This window comes from Nipponia nippon, unplaced genomic scaffold (genome assembly GCF_047370975.1).
Source record: "Nipponia nippon isolate SJK-2023a ecotype South Korea unplaced genomic scaffold, ASM4737097v1 scaffold_1, whole genome shotgun sequence".
Taxonomy (NCBI): domain Eukaryota; kingdom Metazoa; phylum Chordata; class Aves; order Pelecaniformes; family Threskiornithidae; genus Nipponia; species Nipponia nippon.
In genome coordinates, this window is record NW_028262290.1 from 97,308,704 (window position 1) to 97,328,335 (window position 19,632).

Genomic DNA, 19,632 nt, shown 5'->3' on the forward strand with positions numbered 1-19,632 from the left:
TACTTGATGCTAAAACTGCCACCCCTCAAAACAGATAAAGGACCTAGATCTCACTGTTGGAAGCCAACACTCAAAAATCAACCCGTGCGGCAAAAACCATGGGACATCAAACCTATAGTGTGGTTTTATTTGGTTTTTTTTCTGTAGTTGCTGGTGATGCTTTTATTCAGATCTTGGAGACCTTGTCAGCCTTTAACTGTACAACTGCAAGGACTAGGCGGCTGCTTTTAACAGGAGCTAAGTTTTCAGCTCTTGGTCCCTTTCCAGGAGCAGAAGCTCAAACATCGAACACCTGAGTTAGCAACACCAAGATTTCAAAAGGCTAGAACCCGCCTAACCAGCTTCCTAGGTTAAGTGGCCTGTTTTCAAAGTCACAGACCATCCCATTATTTTAATCTTGTCCAACGCTTTTGAAATGCCAAGGGGAGAGCACGCTGTTGCAGAATGGACATGCTTTTGTTGACCCCAGTTCACACAGGAGTGTTTTTGTTGAGTCAGTGCAAGGCCTAGCAAATAACGTTTCTTGAAGTAATTCTCTACAGCAGCAGGTGGCAGGCTGGTGCCATTTTTTGTCATTTGTGGCTTCTTCACCCCAAACACATCTTTTCTCGATAGATGGCACTTGTCTCTGGACGAGATCTGTTTGGTGCTGTTGGGAGCTAACCAGGTTCAGAAAACAGCTACTGAAATGCAATCAGATCTCTGTCATTTTTAATTGTTCATTGCTGGCCTTGTCAAGATGTAGTACATAGCTAATGTGGTGCTCTGAAAAAGGCTGAAGCTAGCCCAATTTATTTTAGCACTAATTTATTGTACAGCAGATGCAGAAATATTTTAAGCAGTTGAGGTATCAGACACTGTGCTATGGATTTGCATTATATCAATGTTAACAATTATGGCATTGCTAAAAGTTCCTAATCAAAATTAGGGTCTGAAAGATTTAGCTGCATAAAAATATAGCATAAAAATAATACCTGCCCTGAAAAACAATAAAATTAATATGCTTCCCCTAGTAAAGTCTCTAAACCCCAGTTTTGGGCCCCTCACTACAAGCAGGACATGGAGGTGCTGGAGCGTGTCCAGAGAAGGGCAACGAAGCTGGTGAAGGGTCTAGAGCACAAGTCTTATGGGGAGCGGCTGAGGGAGCTGGGGTGGTTTAGCCTGGAGAAGAGGAGGCTGAGGGGAGACCTTATCGCTCTCTACAACTACCTGAAAGGAGGTTGTAGCGAGGTGGGGGTCGGCCTCTTCTCCCAAGTAACAAGCGATAGGACGAGAGGAAACGGCCTCACGCTGCGCCAGGGGAGGTTTAGATCCGATATTAGGAAAAACTTCTTCACCGAAAGGGTAGTCAGGCACGGGAACAGGCTGCCCAGGGAGGTGGTTGAGTCTCCGTCCCTGGAGGTATTTAAAAGACGAGTAGACGTGGCGCTTGAGGACATGGTTTAGTGGTGGACTTGGCAGTGCTAGGTTAACGGTTGGACTCGATGATCTTAAGGGTCTTTTCCAACCTAAACGATTCTATGATAGAGAAAGCTTCTTAATCATGTTACTTATACACACAGATTTTCTTAATGGTGTCTGTAAACAGTTTCTAACGTATAGGTGATAGGTTATAGTGGGATCCCATCCAAAGTCAGTTGTAAATATGACTATCAGCATTATATTTAGGTCAGTGGGAAATGAATTAAAGAATTTAATTTGAGACTTTTGAAACCACAAATGAAATTAAAAGCATAGGCTGCGCGTGAACTGCCAGTGACCACAATGATTATTATGTGGTGACACATACACAGTGCAACAAAGGTGGCTAACGTAATTTTTTAGAAAGACAGACATGCAAAGAGTTGGACTTTCTTACTTTAACAGCCTTATTTCTTTTAACTGCTTTTCTACACCCACCTGCACTGAAAGTAGCTAAATGACTCTATATGCTGTAAATTGGCGTTGTAAAGCACACAGGTGACTCATTACTTAAATATTTCATTTAAGAAATTTTACATTTTCATAAACTAAATAATTACCTTATTTTCCTTTGTCTAGGGACATAAAGTATCTTCATTCCTATTGACAGAATCTCTTTGTTGCCACTGTAAATGAAAGCAGAATTTCATCATGAATAGCTGCAGGTGTCAGTCAGCCAAGTGGAGGACTGGGTTTCTAATAAAATTGATAGATTAATACATCATTAATCAATAATACCTTCCTAGGCATCTGTCCAAACCACGGTAACCTAAACATTGAAATTGTTAAACTGCAATAACATCAGAAAATGTAGCACACACAACAGATAAAGGGGAAACAGGTTTGGAATTGGCTTGGGATTATCTGAGATAGCAGAGCCAAACTAATTAGTACCCTGCTAGCATACTGCATCTCTCGTTTTTATCTGTGACTTTGAGTATTACCGTGTTTGTATTTTGTAATGATATGTTTATATTGCAGAAGTGAATTACTCACTGACATAAAAAGACACACGAGAAGGAAGCCCAATGGGCATTGCTGTTCTTTATTGCAAAATATGAACTGCATTGTGTCCATGGTTCTTCATGAAAAGCGATGCTTTTGCTATTAAAGCTGGAATAATGTTATGGGAGCGATGTGCTGCTGAATATTACAGCTCTTGGAAGGTCTTTAGGGTTTCGGTCTCTCCTGTATGACTGATCTATCAGTGGAATTACAGATGATTATCGGAAGCACACCTTGTTATGTGAATTTATCAAAAGAAGTTGAAAATGCAAAGCAACAGAACGTCAATTTTACGCAGCATGGAGGTCCATATTTGCATGGCATTATAACACGTGTTGTAACATACAAAAAATAAGGGCCATTTTCAGGTGGGTTTCATTTGCTCTGAACTGACTGAAGAATTTTTTTTTTAAAAAGACACTTGTCTGATAATATCTCCACAGTGTATCAAAACCAGCGTATACTTTCAGCCTGCTAATGCGCCATTCCGTGCTCCTATCACAGCAGGAAATTATTGATGTTCAGGAAAGGAGTTACAAGTTTGGTCGTTTCAGCTCTTCTAAGATATCGTCTCCTGTTTTTTCAGAAGCATGCCTAGTTCCAGATGGTGAGTAGGGCTATGTTAATGGAAAGGACAATTTACTTATACATTCACATAACCTTTTCATTATGAACATCGGCAGATCTAGAAAAGCTTGGCCTCATTTCCTGGCCAAAACAGCATCACCCTGCTGTTTACATTCTACCTGAGAGAAGAATGCAAATGTTGGAGTTATAAATGTTCACACCTTAATCCCTTGTTGAAGTGAGATGGAAAAAAAATAACGCTCTAGGGTAATAAAAATATCATAAAACTCTTCGGCAGCAAAAGGGAATTCAGCCTTTCATTTTAGCAGGCAGCACAACAGGCAGGTCTGTCTCCAAGCAGACCAAACGCTGTCTCTGTAATCTTGAACACGCATCCCCAAATGACAGCAAGGAAAAAGCTCATGGGGCTGCAAACAGCATGAGGAGCGGCTGAACTTGGAAAGCTGAGTTCCGACGTGTCCTGCTTCTCTGTTTCCTCATCCTGTTAGAGAATGAGAGCGCTTCAGAGGTGACATGCTTTTGTCTGCAGAGATCTACAGAAACTGCAAGACAATTATGAAGAAAATAACAAATTGCAGTTGCTTACTCCAAACATAAAGGAAATAGGATTTCTTTTAAGATTATGTTCGTGATTTTTTAGGATAATGTCTTCTGGATTCTAGTCATAACTTTGATTTGTTGCTTAACCTCAGGTATCAACTGTGCCTCCCCTAATTATTCTTCTACCAACCTGATTAGTAGCTGTGTTAAGGATAAGATTGATGTTTTTGTCTGAAGAAGGGTTGCGAGTTTTTAAATAGTACCAAACCCATGCTTTGTGCTGTCAGTGAGCATGGCACGTTTGGGGCCCTACACAGTAATTAATAAATAGTACCAAATAACCTTATATCAGTTTTGTTACTCTTCAGTTGAGAAGTGACAATGAGGTGACGATGAGACAAAGATTGGTCAGTTTGGGGACGGTGGGAAAATTAAATGATACACCTTGAGAATCCTAATCAAGAGATTTGGTATATGGACGAGGTATAGTTATTATGGTCACTAAATATGGTTAGAGACAGAGCAAAAATTGTGGCAATTTGCAGGTATCTGCCACAAAATGAGAAAGCAAGTAGGAATTGGGAACGGGTTTCAGTCTTTGCAGTATTTCTCCTTGTATCAGAGCCACAGATGTGCCCAGAAGCTAATTCAAGGTCACAAGCTGGATATGGTAGTTGGATTCTGTATTCCTCACTCAACCAAGTATCCCCAGAACTTCAGGGGCTGGGCGAACGGCACAGCGCAGTGGACCGAAGGAGGCGTTGCAAAGGATTTTGCTCCTCTCGAGTCCCGTGCCCCAGGATAGGGCTGGGGACGGTTCGTTTCAGTCCCGGGGCATATTTGAACCAGACATTCTCTAAAGCGAGCCGAGCCGAGCCGAGCCGAGCCGAGCCGAGCCAGAGTTTCATGGCCTCATTTCAACAGCCAGGTGCAGCAGCCGACTGGGCATTGCTCACCATTCCCACCCACCTCGGCCAGGAGCTGCGCTGGGAACGGCACCCGGCTAGCTGCTTGCACGTTTGGCCATGGAAACACGTTCATAACTCCAACCTGCTCCCTAGGCTCAAAGGCAAGAGCCTAACCCAGTGGCTTCACTGGGACCACTCATGTAAGGGTAGAAGGATCGGATCCAACCAAGCAACACAGCAGATGCAGCGCTGGTACCGCCAAAGAATAATTTGTCACTTCATCGCCTTCTTTCAGAAGGGGGAAGGGGAGCCTTGTACACAAGCAGGCTTTTGATCTCAGTGGAGCTCAGAGGGCTTTGCTAGCGCATTCATTTAAAGGATTGAGCAGCAGCTAATTAATTGCTCTAAATTACATCCGTCATGGTTTGGAGGCTTGTTCTAATGTATGAAGACAAGCTGTTAAACTGGAATGGCGGACTGATGTTTATTTTGTGATAGGAGAGAGCAGTCTCACCTCTCTCCTGATCATGATTTTCTGTGTTGGCTTTCTAGGTCTGCATTTCTATAGTTGTTAAAGGTGCTGCCAATGTCCTGCTTTCTGGTTGTTGTTGTTGTACAGAATAATGGAAAACTGTAAAAATCACAGAAGAGTTGACCTCATGAATTTCCGAATTACACTAGGATGGTCATCATCTGCCTCTCCAGGTAATGATTTGCAGCCATTACCATTGAGAACTTGCCCGTGGGAACTGAAAGGAGTGTTCTCTGAAGGGTTTTGGACCAGAAATCCTTGCCAAACTGAGCAGTGTGAACTATAGCGTGCAGGCAAATACACTCCTCTGACATCCTTACTTGAAACGCACAACAGAACTGCGGTTTTGTGCTGACTTGGGCTTTTTCAGGCTGATTGATTATTTTAGTGATTTTCTGGTCAGCACATAGATCTGGTGCTAATTTTATCAGCTTGGTTTTAAAATCAATGCACGGAGAGCGCAGCGTCTCTCATCTTCCCCTCCATAGATGGAATTACGCGAAATGTATTCACTTAGATAAAGCTGTTGGTATTGGCTTTGGTGGTGCTAGCACTTTTCTAAACTGATGAATTTGAACTTAGACTGTGCAGACAACACTAGCTTCTTTGGCATTCACAAACCACAGCAGCATGTTAGGCATTAATTATATATGACTAATTATATTAATTATAATGAATGAGAATTATATTAGGCTTCAGAACTATTTAAAGGGAACTAGAAATTAAAACAGCAGGATTTAGTATCTGGCTGTCATGGACTTGCTCTGCGTGGCCTTGGACAGCACGGTTTGCCATTCTGTCTCTAGTTTTCCAAAAGATAAGGTGAAAGTAATGGTATGTACCTCCTTTATAAAGCCAATGAGATCCTGTTGTAAACACAAATATCACTCTATATATATTAAAATAACAGCATGTAATATCAAATGGTCCAGCACTACAGTTTTAAAATCCTTTTTAAGGCTAAATAGTTCAGACCACTTAGTCCATAAAAGGAGGAAAAGCCTACCAAACACTGCCTTTAATAATAATAAAAAAAAGGTTAGAAGCTACAAGTAAATCAAAAATTCTAAAAAAATATTACTATTTGTAAGAGTATTTACAAGTAAGCTGAAATTCCATAAAGACCTGAGCTTGTACCTGGTCTGGAATGAGACATTTCTATCATCTTAGACATTTGGAGGGCCCTCTGGCATTTTGAGTGATGGGTTCAGCCACCGGGAGAGGGCAAACCTAATAATCCGAGTAGGAAATTCAGATAAAAGAGAAATTCCTTAGAGAGTGATCTCACCAACTTCACCTCTGCCTCCACCTTGCCAGCTGCAAAACGGGAATAATCACAACAGCTCGTTTTGTGGGGATTTGTTAATCTTTATAAGGCACTTGATACGTGGGAAGCGGTACGGACAGAGTTTGCCACGTGTGGGTGGATGGCTCTGAGCTTTGTCTTACCGGCAGGTGACTCAGTCCCTTCTTCTCCGCAGAGGCCCTGTTCCTCCTGCAGGCCTAAACAGCAGGCATTACTCCCAGCTAGCAAGGTCTGGGGCTGGAAGGGCAGAGCGTCCCCCAGGAGGTTGTTTCTGCTGTCATGGAACTGCGAGCAAAAGGCGTAGAAAACTGAATGGGAAAATAGTGCATTTTAACCAAAAATGTTGTGCTGAAACAGCTCGGCACGCCTTATGCCTCCATTTCCTCTCACTGGGGTAGAGAGAGACTGACTTTGTAAGAAAGATGCTGGTTTTGTAATACCAACACCCTTCCATTCTAGCGATCAGTTCTCAACTCTCAGCTACCTCCGTAGCAGCGGGTGAAGCGCCCAGGACCACCCGCTGGCACCAAGGCCAGTTGGCCCTGAATGGCCATGGCCCTTTTATTAATTTCATAATCTCCAAAAGAGGGTGGTTACAAGCAGCTTGCTCAGTGGGAGCAGTCTCTGCTGCGTGCTGACTTCCTAACTGTGCCGCAGAAATCATATAGAAGACTATGAGTTGATCTGAGCCAAAAATCATGTTTGGGATGTTTCTGTCAACTTAACAGGATAGAGAATAAATCGTCAGCGCCCAGGGAATTCTTGTTTCTTGTGAATCTGCTTTTTATCCTGGTCCTGACTTTCATTCTCTTTCTGATTACCTTCCTTCAGCTGGAGAGCTTCTCACGTTAGGAGTGAGAGGAGGCCTCTTTTCATCACAAATACTTCCAGAACATACAACAACTAGCAATGCTGAAAAGAAATGTTAATAAAAATAAAATCTAGCCATTTAGGGACAGCAGTGGTGAAAAAAGCCACCAAAGAAAATGCATTATGCTACAAGTGAAGCTCCATTTCCAACTCTTTCTGCATTCTCAGAGTCTGAAATGCAGGTCTGAGCTTTTTCAGGCTCGGCTGAAACGCTACGTAAAACTTACTTGCTCAAGTGGCAAAAAGTCAGTTGCATTCAGAGGCTGTCATCATTGCCTGGATGTGATACGATAATTTCTGTAAAAGTCTGTAGTCTGCAAGATGTGATTAACTGCGAAAGGCAGAGTTATTAAAACAGATTGGAGCAGACTCTGAAAGGCTTCTCTAAGAATCTCCATGTCTGGAGGAGGGGGTCTCCAGTTTCTTAAGAAACATTTGCTTACATGTATATCCTTTTGTATAGCAATACAGAACTTACTTAAAATTGTTTCCCTCTATCCACCCCCTTTTCTTTTGCTCCTGTTTATTATGCTGCAGTTACTCTACCGACTCTTCGATCTGATGAAAAAAAGCACATTTCTGGCAGTCAGCAGACCTGGTTTCTATTTACATTCTGCTATTAAAGTGATCTGGCATAAATTGGTGTCGACAATGATTCAGATCAGGGAACTGATCTGCCTGAAAACTAACCTAATAAAAAAGCCACGTTGGTAGTTTTCAGCTAAATCCATGGCCGCGTTAACCAGGTGGCTGCACACGCGCTCCCCAGCGCCAGTGCCTGGGGACGGCAGGAACAAGCATTTGGGGACAAGAGTAAGGGCTGGTGCCCTGCGCTTCTCAGCAGCCCTGCCTCCTCCCTCCGCAGCTGCTCATGGAGCTGCAGCCCCGAGTAAATTGCCACAATGATGTTACTCGTTTTAAAGCAAAGATGGGGTGCCACACCAAGGTTTGTGGTGCTAAATTCACTAGTTGGAGCACTCCCAAGTGGAAAACATATTACAAAAGTCAACGTATGCAGGAGACGAGTATTGGCTGGTACTGGATTAGTGCTGTGGGACAGGTGACAGGCCTAGCGACTCCAAGGGCCGCCCGCTGGGGACACCTGATGGAAATTTCCTCCTTCCATCTTGAGCGTGATGGCTGCAGCAGCGACCAGCACAGGCGCAAGGGCCTGAGCAGGGCAAGCGAGAGGCGCCTGGGTGCTCCTGGGCTGCAGCGGCCGCTCCCCCGGCCTCCCGGCCCAGGAAAGGCTGCTCTAGGAAAAGCCGCGCTGTCTCACCCCCGTCTGAGCTGCTCTGGACTATTATTACAGGGGGCAAAAAGCCCTGTTCTTTTGCGCATCACCTATGTCCACTCTGAAATGCGAGTTTTCCGCTGGCACCGCGGTGACACAAAGAGCTCCGTGGCTTTCCACCGCCCGACAGGAATCAGTAACAAAGGCATTAAGCGCGTCTTCTCTTTGGCACAGCAGCACTTTTTAATAACCCCTGCCCTGGCAAACTCCTCATTCCCAAAGAGAACAATGCAATGCATTTAACATTCTTCTGCTTAATATTTATGGCTACGAGCCACCCATTGTTTTTACCACATAGCTGCTAATCAGTGGGGGCTCCAGAAAACAGCAGAAGAAGCCAGGGGAGCTCTGCAAGCCTTGCTTCTTCAAAAATTATGGAAAATGGCAGGAGGCTTTCCCCCTCGCCCACATTTTTGCCGTTTGTTTTAAAAGCAGAACTATTAGTTGGGTTCATAAATCTACACTTAAGTGTCTCACTATGCTGACCCACGTTTGAAAATGTTTACCTTCGCATTTATGTAGCCTCATTAGTGTGGAATGTTTATCCTTGCTCTTGCATTTGCACTTACCTGTACAGTTGTACGTTGTGTGTCGTAACTGTGTACTAATCCCACTGTGTCTCTGGCACTCTTTCGCAGTAATTGCTCCCCTAGGTGCTGTTTTCCAGAGATTTCTGTGTTTTAACCTTTGAAATGGAAGTAGTTGTTTTACTATGAAGTTGATGCAAAAGGATATACCATAAAATTTGGCCTTATTTTATTTCAGCGCCTAATTGATTAGTTGGGAGACAGTGATCTGGAAACCTGAGCAAGGTTATACTACATTTGCTCATGAGGGCAAGGAAAACATTAAAATATAACTCCTGAAGACCTGGGCACTGATTCTTCCTTGCCTTGTGCTTTTCTCCTCTTCTGCCTAAGAAAATAATGTGTATTAAAACTGATAAAAATGTATTTTATGTGTATATAAACATCGGTGCATCTTTAAAGTATAGAAGCTGCAATGGTAGTAGTAGAAAGTGCTAACATGCTGCATTTCTGGGATGAAGTAAATGCTATATCCACTCTGCAAGTTTTTAAATATATGAAAAATATACAGTTCCCATCACAAGATCACGTGATCTGAGGGGAGCGTGAGTTGTAAGTGACGATTTCCCATCCCTTCACAGATTTGGGCCTCAGATTTGCCATACTTCCATAGTGCCTGGGAAATGAGCGAGCACTGGCACGAGTAGAATCCATCTTTCTGTGGGCTCTGCTGTGAAACAGAAAAAGCAACACAGGACATGCTTTATCGTTTTTACAAATAAATCACAGAGGCAATAAATCTTTCCTCAGAGCCGAGAATTTCCCACTGCTTCCTATTCTCTTCTGCTTCGTACTCAAGTGAGGTTTCCTCCAGCATCAGAGGGGCTGGAGTAACGAGCTCCTTACCAGGGTGATGAGACACCCCCATGCACGGGAGAAAAGGAGCACCGGGGTAAGCGGGAGAGACCTGACAGCTCCCTGGTGGGTGGGAGCACGGGTTGGGCAGGCACGGGGATGTCCCGGGAGGGAGCTGAGGACGGGGAAGGCAAAGGCATCCCAGGACACCGGTGGGGAGGCAGGGAGGAGGCCCTGACAGGCTCTCCAGGCTGTGCCCAGCGGGGATGTCCAATGCCCCCGTTCTGCTCTGCCACGGGACATGCTGGCATCCGTTGGCAATAAAACCAGCTGCCTCCTCAGGACACATCACACCAGCAGGAGTTAGTTCAGGCCTTGCCCTAACATTAAACCTTCAAATAGCTGAGCCTTAAGCCTCCTTCCCTCTCTCCCTCCATCACAATCCCCACCCCCAAGCACAGAGCCCGCGGATTTTACCCCAACATGTTGAACTTAACAGGCAGGCCAGAAACCAGGCAAAGGTGACGGTTATTACCCCCCCCCCCCCCCAATACAAGTGTGGGGAAAAACAGCAGACAGCTGAGATCACATCCTTTTACGTCTTTATTTGCCAGTTAAGATCCTTTTATTCCATCAATGCAAATATGCAGAACAGCAGGAAACCATGTTTTAAGCAGCACATACCAGTTGGCTGAGAATAAACTAACTACATTCCCCAAGCAATGTAAAAGTAACAATGCACATCATCTTCCAGAAGAAGAAACAAACAGATATTGCAGCCGAGAGGCACAGCAGGCAGCTTCCGTACAAAGTAGTTTGGCTATTTAAAATGCTAGAACCGGCCCTTGCCCGTTTCTCCAACCCCACCCCCCCACCCCCAAAAGTCCTACTATAATTTAACCACTTTTTTTTTTGCTATCTACATAATATATAAAATATAAACTCTGTTTACTTATAACACTTACTTTTCTTGATAAATAGCTCTTTAAAATATCTACTGTACATATGTCCATGCGTTGACATTATATATATATATAGCATTTATAGATATGTATGTATGTCTGAAAAACAATAAATATATACTTAATATTGACACAGCAACAAACTGAACATATTCTCATTTTCAAAATCAAATAAAAGAAAACCAGTACAGAGAGAAACAGCGAGTGTCAGCTGCGAAGCACAGCGTAGCAGGGAGCTCTGATTCCTGCCCTGGCGGGGCATTCGGGATGCCGCGGACTTGAGTAGTTGTGGCGTCAACACGGTCTTGAATGAATCTGCGTTAAAAGTTACTTCAAGTCGTAGGTTAGCCACCCTGTATGCCACGTGTAACGCAGACTGAGCGTGTGCTCGGTGGGAAACAAGGGAGACTCGCCTCGTGGCTTGCAAGGGAATGAGAAACAGAACGGGGAGGGAAGCGAGTCTGACAGCTGGCGTAAAAAGAAAAGGAAGTAATGGACAGCACATGGCTGGAAGCTCATAAATAACCATGGTAAACAAGTTAATAGAGTTAAGTGCTTGTAAAGGCGATGCCTGGCACTGCTGCAAAAAGTATCTTGATTATCCGTAGCCAGCTCCATGTAACGAGCCAGTTTTCCCACTGCCACAAGAAGACACAAATGAAACCCAGATGGCCAAATCCAGATGCTAGAAACGGGGTCACTGCGTGACACTGCGAGGCTCCAGGTTCAGAGCCAAAGCTGCCCAAGGGCAGCTGAATTCACTGAACGTCCTTAGTGGACGTTCACTGAACCTAATGGATGCGATTTTTTAAAGTATGAACTTAAAACAAACAAACAAACAAACAAACAAACAAACAAACAAAAAACCCCACACCCAACCCCAAACAAACAGTTAACTTCACACATGCCAAAACAAAGATGGATTTTTTTAAAGGTTTCATTTCAAAACACCATTCTTTAAAAATGGAACTTAATCCCAAAAGAAAAAAATGTAAATGACCTTCTACAAACATGTTCTGTGTTCAGTTTTGGATTGACCATAGCCGTTCTGTTTATTCATTTCACTGAAAACGCTGAATAAAAGCTATTTCAGTTTGACCTAAGCTGATGCCCTTCATTCCCCAACCCCAAGGCTTCGATTTGGCAGCTTCAAAAAAGTCATTACTTGCCTGGGCTCTGGCTTCAGTAAGTCATGAGGTTATGACATCGGTTCATGAATGCAGCATTATGTATAGTCCCATTTACTTAAAATTTCTTCTTTTCATGAGCAAATGGAAGCGGGCAGTTATTGATAAGGGGAAATTATTTTTATTGGACAGATTTCATCCAGCAGCTCAGAAGAGAGGAAATTTTAAAGCAGATAAGACTGCCAGTTATTATTCAGTCATACTTCATCTCTAAAATTTACAAACTTTGCTTCCCACAAGTAACAACTTCAACAACAACAAGAAGAAACTGCTGTCCTGAATAATCCTGCCATTTCACAACTCGTCCTAGATACCCAGAGAGCACCGCAGAGGTCAAACAGTCCAGTGCTGAGTTTCATACGTACTTAAGGGTACATCACTGGCCCACTGGAACATCACACCAGCGCTGAGTATCTGCACAAAGCCAAAAGTCTGCTGGGTACTTTTAAACCTTTGTAAAGACAGAACTTAACAGTGAATAGACTTCATAATTTGTAATATTTTATATTGAAGGCCATAGATAAAAGTCAAATATAAAAAGTCCCAGCAACAAGAAGTTCCGTCATCGGTAATTTCGGAATCTCTGCAAAGACACCATCAAGACACTATGTTTGTCTTTAGCCATTAAATAAAATCTGCCTTTTTTTTTGATAGAGAAATGAGTCACTTTAAATTGTCTGGGTCTTTTCCACATTTGTATGGAAACAGAAAGAAACAAGGTAACGGAGAAATTGAATTGTCCTTGCGCTGTGACCACACGCAGCAGAAAAGCCTCCATTTTTGAATGGCGGAACTTCCAGGACAGCTGTTCGCTTGTACAGCCACTGATTCAAAAGCTATCCAAAAGGAAACACGAAGTACAAAGTGGAGAGTGCCTCTGATTGCCCTGTGCTGGCTGGGCAGGAATTTCTCATGCTTTCAGCCAAAGCAAAGGATGAACTCCGCAGCAGCCCATCCTGAGCCTAAACTCATCTATGCATGCCCTGATTCTCTGCCATATTGGCTGCATGGGTAAGGACGTATCATCTCTACTTGTTATTTTCTAACTACACAGCTAAAGCAATACTAAATTAACACATGCATGGTATTAGATATAGGAAACCTCAAGCTCTTGTAAAGTTATTATGCCTCCACGTAGGACTTCACCGAGTTCAGCACTGAGGACGGCATGGATCTAGCAGGAGTACAGGACAGATGCTGCTTCCCCGAGGGCAGGGTCCCTTCTCGGGCTCCCAAACACAGAGGTGGAGCAAGGCTGCTTCTGTCAGCCTCAGGAGGTGCAGCCCTCACCCTCCGCGCAACCAGCATATTCTCCCTGTTGACGCAGGCAGATGGGTACCAGGCTGCAGACGCACCTTCCCGTCGCTCCCTGCTGCAGTCACCACTCTCCCTTTGGGCACGTGGAAGGACCTCAGTTGTGCCCTGCTGTCACACAGTGTAGGGTTGCCCTACCCCCGGTGTGGACCCTAATGCAACTCCCATGGAAAATAAGACATCCTCTCTCAGCTGACCGCCCCAGCATTGGAACAGACGCCTGCAGAGCAGCAGAGCATTTCACCTGGGCTCTCCCCTTTGGCTCTTTTTGTCTTTGGCAACAGACCATAATGTTCAGTATCCTATGTGCACAGGTTGATGGCAAAGGAAAGAGCCTCTCCAACAGCAGCCCTGGGAAAGAGGAATGAACATTTCTTACCTAGTGTATGAACAAGCTCACTTGCGGGCTCCTGTGAATTCCAGCAGTAGCCACAGTTTGGCTATTAGGCCTGCACCAATTCTAGCAGCATTCATCTCAAACCTTGTGGCACAGCATTAAAGAACAGCATTGAAAGTGCAATTCCAAGTATATGTTTCCTGGTGTGGTACCGCTTTCGAGATCAGTCAAGTACATCTCTGCTATCTGCTGCCCAAATTCTTAAACCCAGCGTGAGCTCCAGAGGCTACTTAGGGCAATTCAGTGTACTTTCAACAGTACCAAAAGAGCAGAGGGCTTGATGCTGCCAAGAAAGATCCCAGACTGTGAATTAACAGTTTATCAGAATAGTAATACACATTCTCTAAATAAACCAATTCCTTCCTCCTCTAAGCCAGTATCTTTACAGTTGACACTACAGCACCTTCACCTCCTAGAGAATGGAAAACCTGTCATACAATCCTGAGCGTATGCAGTTACTGCTGCCATCCCAGTTAGGTAACAACTTCACCTACATCTAGCATAAGATCTGTGTTGCCGTCAGAAGAGGAGGTCCCACCCTGCCCCTGCTCATTCTGCCGGCTGCTCTGGGCCGACACTGTGGTCACACAACGAGCTGTACAGGATTCAACCCATTTGCAAGCCAGTACTAATACTAGCATCAGATGGCTATGTAACCAAAGCGTTCGATTTTCTTTCTGCTATGCACCACTATCTGCATCAGTAAGTCTGCACAGAGGATGGATGATGCCTGTCACCTAAACCTTTGGATCCGGGACAGAAAGGTTGAGCTCAGTAGTACTGTCCCTATACACTGTGTCTCGCCTGGGGACTGTTGACTGCAGGGGCAGGATTCCAGCTCATCTTCTTCCAGCTGGCATCACAAAGCCCAGAAAGACACAGAAGAAAAAGAAAATAAAGATAGGAAAAACTGTCAACATTTGTGAACCAAAACAAGGTGCAAAGACCTGAACAGAAATTCCAGCACAATGGCCAAACCACTAAGAGGCAAGACTCACAAACATTTTGGTCTACGTTTAGTTCCACTTTTGGATGATGTTTAACTAGACATGGTTACTTATCCACCAGGCTTGCATTCATGACTTGAACTAGCCACTATTTTCAGTAAATGGCTTTTGCCTTACTATATGAAAACTCTCTTGATCCCCTTGGGGCTAATTCCATTTTTCAGGAGAGAGAGATGATTTCTTGATCAAACTCTCTCTTCTGTATCTCTCTGTGTATTTTTCAGGGCAGGAACTGGATAGCATGGTATACCTCAACAATTATAATGGGAAATTCCTGTTGGCACAGATACTACCTCAGGAATTCTCAGAGAAATCCATTTCTAGGAAAAACATCCAAACTTGTCAAGGGCTGCTTCCAAGAAGGAACAATGAAAGCTTGCCCGAGGTCTTAGCAGAAGTGGTCAGCCCCAGAGACAGTTGCTACAACTGGCAGAGTAACACGGATAGAAACGATTCTCCGTTTGGGTGTGGTTTTGCAGTACTACACTATTCCTTCGTCAGTCCCACTATTACACTTTGGGGAATATTTCATGAAAGGTCACATATATGCTTTTCAAAAATTAAGCACACTTTAATAACTTTTGGGGTGACAGTCAAGTTTCCTAACTGTAGCCACCTGAAAATTTAGAAGCCAAGATTCTCTGCAAAGGAGGAGGACAGGAATTTCCAGTGGGCACCTCCTTCTATATTAATCTTAGGACGAATGGAGTCAGCCTTTGGAGAGCTCTCTCTTTATTGACTACCGTGTCCTTGCACAGCTGATCAGGACAAGGTACCCGACTTCCACCTGGCTAAAGTCAGAGGAGATGAACCACACTATTGATGCCCTCCTGTCCAAAACCACGAAGCTCTAAAACTGGGCATAGGCCAGGCAGGAGCATACAGCAATCAGAGAGAGTCACTTGTAGGAGAGGCCTCTACAGAAGCCCTTAGTGCTCCTAAAAACAGCAAAACTGTAAGTGTTTTTAAAAAAAATCTAAATTATTCTGACAGTTCTCTTTCTAACCTAAAATGGCAACACTAATCTGATGGCCTTGAGAAAGAGGGTCATATTTTCTCTTTTAATTTGCTGCTCATCCAAATGTTCTTTCTTTCCCCTAGTCAAAATTAACAAAAAACCCTGAAAAGGTTTTTCTCAAGTTTAATCTAATTTAGTGCTATATGCTTGTGCTCTACTTTTTTCCTATCTGAGGACCTAGCGCTGTAAACACAAGAGCACTGGAGCAGCTTTATGCACAAAAGTAGTATCCCTGTTTCCTGGGATAATTCATGCGCCTTTCACTATATTCTTTCAAGAACACATTCTTGAAAGAATACATTATTTCAAGACTGCAATCTAAAATATTAAAAAGAAGAACAGGACAAACATATCAAAAGAGTTTGTCCATCCCTGCACTGATGACAGGGAACGATTACTACAGTACCAGTAGCTGGCCACTTTAAGGAGGTAAAGAGGTGGGGGTCTTAGGTAATTTTCTCCCCTGGAAACGGACGGGAAATTTTCTCATTCCTTTTGTTTTTCACCCACACTCACCACTCAGTGGGGGTGAAAGCTTCTGGGTTGAGCTATCTGAAATTAATTGTTGGTAAGCATCTCTCAAGTATGAGTTCACAAAGGTTTAAAAGAACACCGCCCGTCTAAGCATCATATGGTTTCAGGTTGGATTTCTACTGTTTTCCACCTAAAAGCCAAAATGCATGATGAATTCACTCAAAAGTCAGTCCCAGACACAGGAAATTGCGTGTAAACCTTCATAAGACTAGCCTGAGTTCAGCTGTGTAATAAAACCCACTGTCACTACTGTGTCATGCCACTTGCCATCCACGAAGGTTTTGCACAACCCATTTTAATCAGCAAATCTGTGGAATTAACACTGAAGCTTACTGGGAGCTCACAGAAGACCCTCCCTCCCTCGCTCCCCCAATACCGGGGCATATTCACTGTGGTTGAGGACTGCTTTGTTTTAAAAGCCACACATTTTCCTACTTAATTGTGCTTTAAATAAAAACAAAACAAAACAAAACACAACTAGCTAAACCAACGCAGAGAAGCTCCTAACAAGCTGTATGAAAAGTGAGCTGCCAAGATTTTCCGTATCGCGCGACACTTTCACACCAAGTCCTATTATTCTGTGTGTTGGTTAGAGGTGTAGCACTACAGCACGGCGGTGTCAGCTGTCATGGTAGGAACCATTCATGTCAGACACTACAGAAAATTTAATGACATGACAGTACCTTCACAGCCCTCTGGTAGGTAAGGAAAATCTAAAAGGATCTTCCCAACCTTTCACAGTAAACACAATTGGATAATCTAAAGCACCTGCAAGCAGGTGATGAGTCCATGATATATCTTTCCAATCAGCCAGCTAATACTGTTATCAAAACAGTTAAGTTACGTCAGCTCTTAAGTCTCCTATCTGTTTTGGGCATTTCTAAGGACCTTATCACTTTGGCATTTAGCCACCAACAGGTTTAGTTGATCCAAACACCGTATTTCCTTCTCCCATATCCTCAGCGGTTTCTAAGATGCCCAAGCCCATCACAGGGGCTGAATTACCATTTCCTTCAAGAGCTGTCTGGTTCCTATTCCTTCCTAGGAGCTGAGAGGAGCTAGCAGTACAGAGACATCCTGCTCTTCCGCATGGCTTCGCTGATTAAGTATGCTGGGCTCAGTTCTGGCTCCTCAGTCATGATTGAAATGTTCTGCCACTCCCCCAACTGGTTTGACTTTTTAATGGTGTCCACCACACACAGGGCATACAGACAGTCGTCAAAAGTGGCAGCCATTGTGAGGGGCCTCCCGTCCCAGGTCCTCCTGTCGTCCTGGTCCTCAAATGCCTGCCGGACAGCTTGAACCATCTTAATGGTGCCCCGGAGGTAGGGGGATGGGATGTCACTGAAGGCCTTCTCTGGAAGCAAGGAGTTGCTGACCGGCGTGGAGTCCTTTAGCAGGAGCTCCCGCTGAGGAGAGCTGTTGCTCTGTCCGTAGAGATCAGTGCCTATTACAATCAGCCGTCCCGCTGAACCCACCACAATAATGTCTTGTTTGAACTCTCCTGGGACGTTGAAGTTGAGCGTCACCGTGCAGCACACGCCGCCTTCCAGGACCATCTGGAACGTACAGAAGTCGTCGCTGGTGATCTGCCGTATCCCCTTGATGTGGTCCGTCTGCTTCACGAAGGTCTTGAGCAACCCGTGCACTTTCACGGCCTTCTGGCTGGTGAGGAAGGTCAGGAGGTCAATGATGTAGGTGCCAACCGAGTGCAAGCCCCCGCCTCCCATCAGGTCATCACAGCTCCAGTTGTACTTCTTGCCTAGCAGGCTCCCGCTGTGAACCTGCACCTCGCACACCAGCAGCTCCCCTACGTAACCCTCCTGGATCAGCTGCTTCATCTTCACGAAAGCAGGCAGGAAGCGCAAAACGTTCCCCATGATGCTCATGAGCTTTGGGTAATAATGGGCCGCGGTCATCATCCTAAAGGCATCCAGGGGAGTCGCCGTTCGGTCACAGATGACATTTTTTCCAATGCCTGAAAAACAGTTTAAAAAAAAAAATCAACAAAAATATATCAACTGAGTAAGCTCAAAGCCTCAAGGCTATTCTTAAAGACTAAGCCAAGGAGAAAGATCCTTGAAAGAAGAAAACATTTCAATACGGTGTTAAAGGCAGAAAGATCCCCTCTGGCATGTTTCCAAAATGCATGTAACAGCTTCTCAAGCACCACAGTGAAGATGCATCCCTTTTTATTTTCAAAATGCACTCATGCCCAAAAATAGCAAAAAGGTGAGAGCCTGGAGAGATAAGAAAGTAAGCTAAGGTAAGGTGGACCGCTACCCCACATTTGCCACCTTCCGGGAGCAGGTACAAAGCTAACCACCCCAACTGAGCTATCTCACAGACATCTCTTCTGTGATAACCTGCCTGCGTGGGGGCTTCCGAGAGCTGAATCTGCGCTTCAGATTCAAATCCCTGAAGCATACGAGTAACGCCACCTCACGTCCACAGTAACTTGATGGATGTACACTGAAAAGTCTGGGCTTGTCTTCTGAATGTTCTTGTCCCTTCATCCTTCCCGTTCAGACTCTCCCGTTTGAGAGGCTCTGGCTGAAGACAGGGAGAACTACTGGGCTTGTTGCTTGATTTAAAATGTAGGAATTGCTTCTCACTCATAAAATGCCACGCTATTCTGACAACGGCACTCCTTTTTTTGAAGCAGCTCTGCTGAAATGTCAACAGCGCATCCACAGTGCTAAGGGAGAGCCACGATTGCTCTAAAACAGGTCAAACGTAGCTGTGACAATCTGTTCCCTCGCAGAATTGCCCATATGGGCACACTGTTTACTGAAGCTTGCGTGATGGTCCTGTTTTATCCGGCCATCAAGGTGTACAACTGAATGCAGTGCAGGCTGAGATGCCTGAATAATGGTTTTATTATTGATTTCTCCTCATTCTGTACCCATACACACATATAGTGACAGAGTCTCTGGTTTCCTTTATAGTTGGATACAAATATTTTTTTATGCTTAATGAGCAATATTAGGTGAGCTATACAACACCTTATAGCACTAAATATGATCTTTGCCTTGAGAGCCTGGGGCTATAGCTGGGCCTGGCACTTAAAAGAGCTGAATTTGGATCCTGTCTGCTGGAGTCCAGATGAATAAATCTGATTACTCACTAAATCGCTTTGTGTTTTGTTTCCTTTTCCCTTCAGCTAGGTGAGAAATCCCTTTTTCTTTAAAGAGCTGTTGTGAGGATAAAATTTTACACGTTTTGGAGCTGTTTGGATGAAGTCATATAAATACAGACAGATGGCAGGGATCTATCTGAGCCCACTTACATGAATATTTAACAGCCTGACTGGAAGAAGAAGGGGGT

The 19,632-nt window shown here is 44.2% G+C and overlaps 1 protein-coding gene and 1 long non-coding RNA gene across 17 annotated transcripts in view; both read right to left on the reverse strand.

Moving 5' to 3' along the window:
• Positions 1 to 129: 129 nt before the first annotated feature.
• Positions 130 to 6,587, reverse strand: LOC148057497 (uncharacterized). Its single transcript, XR_015706135.1, has 3 exons — positions 6,484 to 6,587; positions 2,022 to 2,087; positions 130 to 1,518 (listed from the first exon to the last, which is right to left on the reverse strand). It is a non-coding gene; the product is annotated as an uncharacterized LOC148057497 (long non-coding RNA).
• Positions 6,588 to 9,742: 3,155 nt separating this feature from the next.
• The window catches only part of GFOD1 (Gfo/Idh/MocA-like oxidoreductase domain containing 1), a 75,333-nt gene continuing 65,443 nt past the window's right edge, over positions 9,743 to 19,632 (reverse strand). For 14 of the 16 annotated variants that reach the window (XM_087763578.1, XM_087763660.1, XM_087763653.1 and 11 more), the window contains one exon: positions 10,472 to 18,283. In XM_087763578.1, the coding sequence (XP_087619704.1) occupies positions 17,364 to 18,283 (920 nt within the window). In that variant the 3' untranslated portion in view covers positions 10,472 to 17,363. Of the gene's footprint in view, positions 9,762 to 10,471; positions 18,284 to 19,632 lie in introns of those variants that run through there. The other 2 variants (XR_015706112.1, XR_015706110.1) reach the window with 2 other exon arrangements.